Source organism: Octodon degus, unplaced genomic scaffold (assembly GCF_000260255.1).
Source record: "Octodon degus isolate 3935 unplaced genomic scaffold, OctDeg1.0 scaffold00219, whole genome shotgun sequence".
In the NCBI taxonomy this organism is placed as follows: Eukaryota; Metazoa; Chordata; class Mammalia; order Rodentia; family Octodontidae; genus Octodon; species Octodon degus.
This window is the reverse complement of record NW_004524795.1, coordinates 705,911-712,596: the sequence shown is the minus strand read 5'-3', so window position 1 is coordinate 712,596 and position 6,686 is coordinate 705,911. Positions and strand designations below refer to the sequence as shown.

Here is a 6,686-nt window from a genome sequence, read left to right as displayed (position 1 = left end):
CAGTTGTGGGGTTTCCTGGAGCTCAGCTTGGCCCTCTGCTCCAGGCAGGCTGTGTGCCCCACACTGCTATGAGGAGCTACAGAGCAAGCTCTTCTGCGCTGCCACAGGGGTCTTGTGTGGGCGAGGTGGGGGCCCGAGCCTTCAGAACCACCTGAAGAGGCCAGGAAGGTGGTGCTCCATGAGGAAAAGTGAGAAGGCAGGCAGGGAGCGGGGAGGGGAGGACGAAGAGGGTGTCACTGGCTGACGCTGCATAACTGTGGGAAAACCACGCACCCTCCCTGTGGCCAGGGTGAGGACTCTCCCAGGGCCATGAAGGGCTGCATGTGCCCTGCACACCACAGACCCGGGATGGGAGTAGGTGGGGCAGGCATGGGGATGTGCAGGTTATGCCTACACCTGGGGCCTGTGACTCAAGACAGACGAAGCCCTCTAGGAGCCCCTGGCACCTTGGTCTACCTCAGAGATTCTGCGCTGCCAGTGACACTGCTACCCTGCCCTGCTTTTATCGGGGGGTTGAGCCTGCTGACCCTCCTGGGTACTGGCTACTTTCACAGCCGTCACTGCTTGCACCTGGCCTGCTTCTGGTGTCCCCAAGGAGGCCGAAGTCTCTGTTCAGAGATAGCAGCTTCCTGTCTCTCATGCCAGTGCCCCTGCCCAGGCCTGAGCCCATCCAGTGCCCAGGGATGTCTGGCCGGGGGCGTCCTCTTGGGATTGGGTCAGCCTTGGAACTACTGAGCTAGTCAGATCCTAGAGATGGAGAGCTGCATGGGCATGCTGAGGCCATTTTGTCCCTTAACCTGACCTCACAGCCACATCCTGCTCAGCTCTGTGTGACACAGCTGGCTGTTTGCTGAGAGAGGGGAGAGGCAGGTGAGAAGTCTCCTTGAGCCCAGAGCTCAGCCTGCTTCTGCGTCCCTCCCTAGGTGGTAGCATACAGGAAGGGCTTTCTGCCCCCCTGGGGACACCTTTGGACGGGTCTCGTGGACACTTAGCCTCCTCTTCCCCAGCCTCACCCTTGTGCTCCAGCAATGAGATGAGCAGACTCTGGTATAATGCACAAGGAAGGTTCTGGAACCAAATTACCTGGGTTAGACTCTCTGCTATCTGCTGGAAGACTTCAGGAAAGTTTGGTGTCCGTTTCTTCATGAAGTGGGCCAAGAATACCCATTTCAGGAGATTGTTGTGAGGGTTAGACTTCAAAATGCTCAGAACTGGCAGCTCAGTGCCCAATACACATGAGCCATTACTGCTGCAAACCGGTGCTGTGGGGAGACCAAAGTAGGCACATAGCTGAAGCCAGCAGAGCCTCAGGTGGGCTCTGTGCTAGAGCTTCTCCAGTGCCGCCTTAGGGCTGCTGTGGGATTAGCACTTGGATCTTTTATTTCTCATTCTCACTTTTTGAAAAAATGAGACTATTGTACTTTTAGAATCAGAAAATTGAAACAGTATGGGAAGGCATAAAATAATAAGAAAAACCTTCTTCTACCCCTTTGCCATATTTCCCGTCTCTTACAAGGGCCTCAAAAATGCAGATGCCTCAGCCTGACCCTCTAGGAATTTTGATTGAGTGGACCAGGTGAGGATCTGGGCTTCTGCATGGTGCCCACTGCCTTAGAAGATGCTCATCCTCTGAGATTATTTGGGCTCTGAGAGAAGGAAATTGTGATGGGGGTGACCCAAAGTCCCTAAGTGTCCAGGGTATTTGCCGTAGTGGCTGTGACAATGACAGTCACAGCAGTGGTGTGCCAGGCCTCCCCTCTCTACACACCCTTGCCCACACTTGGTATTTCTTTTCTTTCTTCTCAGCGCTGGATATCAAACCCAGCGCCTCCCTCACGCTAGGCGAGAGCTCTGCTGCTGAGCTACACCACAGCTGTGTCGCTCGTGTTTTTCGTAGTGGCCATCCAAACAGGTGTGAGAGGACACAGCTCGCTGTGGGTTTATTTTCATCTCCCTAGTGAGTACAGATATCCCATGTCTTCTCACATCTCTTGTGGCCATTCCTGTGTCCTCTTTGGAGACGTGTCTGCTCAGGTGCTCTGTCCATTTTTAATGGGATTATTTGTTCTTTGGCAGTTGTGTTGTAGGAGTGCCTTAACATTATGAATATGAATTTTTTACCTAATATATGATTTGCTAATATTTTTCCATTTGGTTGTGTCTTTTGCGAGGTTGGTGCTTTTAAAAGTTTGCTATAATCCCGCCTGTTCAAAATTCTGTGTCAAGACCAGTACTACAAAGCTTTCCTCACGCTTTCTTCTGGGTGTTGAAGAGTTTGAGGTCCTGTGTTTAAGTCGTGATCATTTTGAGATGCTGTGTATAGTTTCAGGTGGGTTTCCCCAGGGCTGTCAGCCCCTTCCTGCTCCCGTGAACATGTTCTTTCTCTTGATGTGGAACAGGCTATTTTCAAAATGATCAACCCTGAGGACGTGAAGCACCTTCCGGACGATGAAAACACGCCGGAGAAGCGGGCCGAGAAGATCTGGGCGTTCTTTGGAAAGAAAGACGAAGGTGAATGCTTTTGCCTTCATTGCCGTTCATTTTATAGTCTTGGGCGGTTTCCTAGAGACCTCCAGACTGACTCTTCTGAGGCACAGCACCGAGGCAGGACCCAGGACACTCCCTGTCGTCAGCAGGGCTGAGGTGGGAGTGGCCGGAAGGGCAGCAGGGGCCAGGTCTGCTGCCACTCTGGAGCTGGCACGCAAGAAGGTGATGCCACCACAGGCCTGTCACCTAAAAGAACTCTTTTGATACCTGGAGCTCCTTGAGAAAGAAGGGAACTTCTAAATTGTGGAGTTCTTTGGAAGAAAAACACCTTTTGTTGTAATAGAGTTAACCTACACTGAAGGGATAGCAGAATGTGAAAGCAGTTAAGCTCATTGGCTATTTGTACCCAAATGACCTGTTCAGGGAACTTGCAAATGCATTTCTTTTTAACTGGAGAATCTGTTCTTAGACAGTTCTGACTTGCTTGTCTTTAAAAATGCTTTCTGCTCACTTGGAACAGGAACAAACAGCAGCTCAGTTTAGCCTTGAATTAGCATCAATCCACCTAAGTGGGATCTAAATTTATCCCCTCTCACTCTAGGAATTTAATTTGGATTCTCCAAGCAGCACCACCAAGTGGAGATTTGATGTAAATCAGAGTGCTAGGGGTTTATTGGGAGGAGAGCCAAAGAGGGAGATGGGGAGGGAGCTAGAGGAGGCTAGGAAAGCCACAGAACTGCCTTGGGTTCTACTCTTGTCAAGGAGAGAGGATCATGAACTGCAGTGTTTTTTAAAGAAAGTATTGGCTGGGTGATGGGGCATCCCCAGTGGGCTGTTGAGGTGTCCCTGTCCTTCTCTATAATTGTCTGGAAGCAGCCCCTGGGAAGCGTGGTCTTGCAGTGAAAACAGTGCTGAGTTCTGGAAGTTGACAGCCAGAGCTGGTACTCCACATGCTCATGGCTGTAAATGGAAGGGTATGGAAGAGGAACTTATCAGGCAGGAGCTAAAACGCCCAGGCCACAGGGACCTGTATGTCAGAGTCAGTGAAATGGGCAGTAACTCCCCTGAATGATGGGAACTAAAAAATAGTAGGGAGTAGCTGGCTGGCTGATCCGATAGCTCCAAGGATGTCCCACTTGGGACTACGAAGACAGTTGATGCAGTCTAATCTGACTTTTGTTTAGCAAAGCATTGGACATTAATTAAGATGTGCAAATCCTGATATGTCTCAATTAATAATGCTTGTCTGGGCCCCAGCACATCTGACAGGCTAATACTGGCCCCTTTGGCGACCTATGGGGTATTCCTTTTCCAGGGCCCTGAGCAGGATGCTAAATAGAGTAGGCCAAGGTGATCTGTTCCTACCACTCCACATAGCCAGCTGCCAGGCAGATAATGAAGTCATAGAACTTCACCTATGGCAGGCAGGGTGAGGCAAGTGGGTGCCTGGGCCATCGCACATAAGGAGGCACTAACTCTCAGGGGCTGGCTCTATGCTCTCAAGACCGAGCAGCGAGCACCTCTTAAGGTCTGTGCCCAGGCACTTCCATGGCTTGGCCTTGGGCCCAGCACCTCTCCTTTGAGCACTTTCTCCTGTCAGTCTACAGAAACTCACCCTGGCTGCTTAGCCACTTTCCTGTGACTTCACTTTAACCAGTGGCTTTTTAGGCACTGTAACCCCCTTCATAACCTTCCTCTAAGTCTGTTGACTTCTCTGTTGTGGTTCTGTTATTTACTAGTCTGAAAACCAACCAATGTGATCCCTGCAGGGGACGGTGGTTATTAGAGGGCTGCAGGGTGACATGTTGTGCTGTATCAGCAGTCAGACTTCGGTGGTGGGAGTTTCAAGCCACGTGAAGGCAGGTGGGGCCATCGGAACTCTGTCATCCAAATTCCACTGCTTAGGCTTGTGGGGGGGGGCAACTGTCCCCCACCCTAACCCACAAATGAATTAGGGATGCAAAAAAGGCCAGGGCATCAGCCAGTGGAAATCAAAGTCAGGTCAGCAGTGCTGCTTGGAGCATTATTGTGTGCTAGGCACTACAAGCATAAAACATGGACAGAAAGGAGGACCTTCTGTCTCATTCTACAGCTATTTCTCTAGAGGTTGTCCTCCCCACCAGATCAAGACTACCCTAGGAAGGGACTTGAACTCATTCTTCTGTACCACACTCCACCCTCTGCTCCTTATAGAGGCCCCAGCCCCAAGCCCAGGGCATCTGGCATGCAGAAGACCCCAAGAACAAGCACTTAGCTGGGCTGAACCTAACACAGTAGACAGCCAGTGCAAACACTGGGAAGCTGGGCCCAGCAGAGGAGCAGAGCCCTCAGCCCTGATCCTGAAGAAGAGGGGAGCTCAGATCAGAGGGATGAGGCTGGATGCAAGGAAATTGCTAGTTTCTGAGACTCATGAGACTGCCTGTGTACTGTGGGACCCAAAGAGACTTTTCTGCAAGCCAGGCTCTCCCTGGCTTCCTCACCCTCTCCTTTCACTCTCTGCTCCCTAGGAAACCATAGTTGCCAGCTTCTCCACAGATAGTGAGCCTGCAAGACAGGTCATTTTGCTCTGTTCAGCTGTAGTAGGCCTCCACAGAACTTGAGGGATGAGACTTGGAGTGATATTAAGAATATAGTAAGAGAAATAGTTATTATTACTACTTATTTAAGTATTTAATAACCAGCAAAGCAAGGACACTGGCCAATCAGAAGGGACACAGACCCCAAAGTGGTCATCTTGGAGATCTCTGCAGTCCTAGTCACTGCTGTTGTGTTGCTGATGCAAAGGGAGGGCCAAGGGTCAGGAGGAGGAGCTCAGTGTCAGGCAGGCGGGGTGGAGGGTGCCCCGTGGGGGTGGAGCACTGCGTGGTCAGTATTTTCACAATCGATGCAGTCGTGCTGGGCACACTGGCTGGACATCAGCCTTGCTGTGGCTTGAAGTAGCAGGTCCTGACTGATGTGTTTTCCCCATGTACAGATAAACTTTCAGAGGAAGAATTCATTGAGGGGACCCTGGCCAATAAGGAAATTCTGCGACTGATCCAGTTTGAGCCTCAAAAAGTGAAGGAAAAGATAAAAGAAAAGAAACAGTGATGCCAACTGCTCAGCTCTTCCCTCCCTCTCACTGCCCCACTTCCGTATCTTTGCACGTACACACGTACCCCACACACACACACACACACGCACTCACACGCAAACGTACCCTATGCACACATACACATGCACTCACACACACGTATACACTATGCACATGCACACATGCACACCCAGGGCCAAGGGAGAAGCCTTCAGACTTCCAGCCAGACTACAGCATCTTTATCAGTCCACCAGCCCCTTCTTCTTTCTATCTTTCCTGTCTCTCCTGTCGTATCCCTCCTGCCTTTCCTCCCCTCCCCTTCTGCATGGTAATCCCAGGATTAAATGACCAGAGTCCTAAATGTTAGCCCTGCCTAAGCTCCTTTGTGAATTGCTGAGTAAGTGGATTCCAATAAATTCAAGAGGAACTGGACACACAGCTGTCTGGTCTTTCTCCCTGTGGAAAAGGGAACAGTTTCTGCCAACTCTACCTTAAAGAAAACAACACATTGAGATTGCAGTCTTTAGCCAAGGAGGGTACTGAAGGAGACTGTCATAGCCTTGCCCTCATGGAGCCCCTGATTCAGAGGGGACAACGGATCTGGAAGATGCCAATAGGTTTCCATCAAGACACACAGAATACTAGGGTTGACCCATCAGGGAGGATGAGGGATGACATTCCCTGACACACATTCAGACCCAGTGGACTGTGTGAGGTGAGGGACCTTGTGCCTCAGAATGTGGTACCCTGAGCCGCTGAGGCAGGAACGAGCATCTGTGGCGCCAGGATTGTTGGCAGCTCAGGGAGGCTGGGGTCAGAGGGAGGAGAAAAGAAGTGCAGGCTGAGCCAGAAGGGTAAATGGGACCAGGTCCCCAGAAGCCTCCCCAGAGCTTGTGGTGAGTACTGGACATTGCCGTGGGGGTAGAAAGGAAATTGCGCAGTTTGGAGTAGGAGGGATTTCTATCTATAAAAGCAGAGGCCAAGAGTGGGAGCAGCAAGGCCCAGGAAACACATGGGAAGGGGAAGACAGGACCCCATAATGACACCCAGAAGAGGTAGTATCTGTCTGATTGGCCGCAGGCACTGGAGGAAAGAGGAGCAAGGGTGACAGCCAGGATGTGACTTG

At 51.0% G+C, this 6,686-nt stretch overlaps 1 protein-coding gene across 1 annotated transcript in view; it reads left to right on the top strand.

Annotated features, from left to right (window-relative positions):
- Rcvrn (recoverin) overlaps positions 1 to 5,617 on the top strand; it is a 7,706-nt gene extending 2,089 nt beyond the window's left edge. The window contains exons 2-3 of the mRNA XM_004645163.1: positions 2,400 to 2,511; positions 5,462 to 5,617. Of these exons, the coding sequence (XP_004645220.1) occupies positions 2,400 to 2,511; positions 5,462 to 5,577 (228 nt within the window). The 3' untranslated portion in view covers positions 5,578 to 5,617. The remainder of the gene's footprint in view (positions 1 to 2,399; positions 2,512 to 5,461) is intronic.
- The last annotated feature ends 1,069 nt before the right edge of the window (positions 5,618 to 6,686 follow it).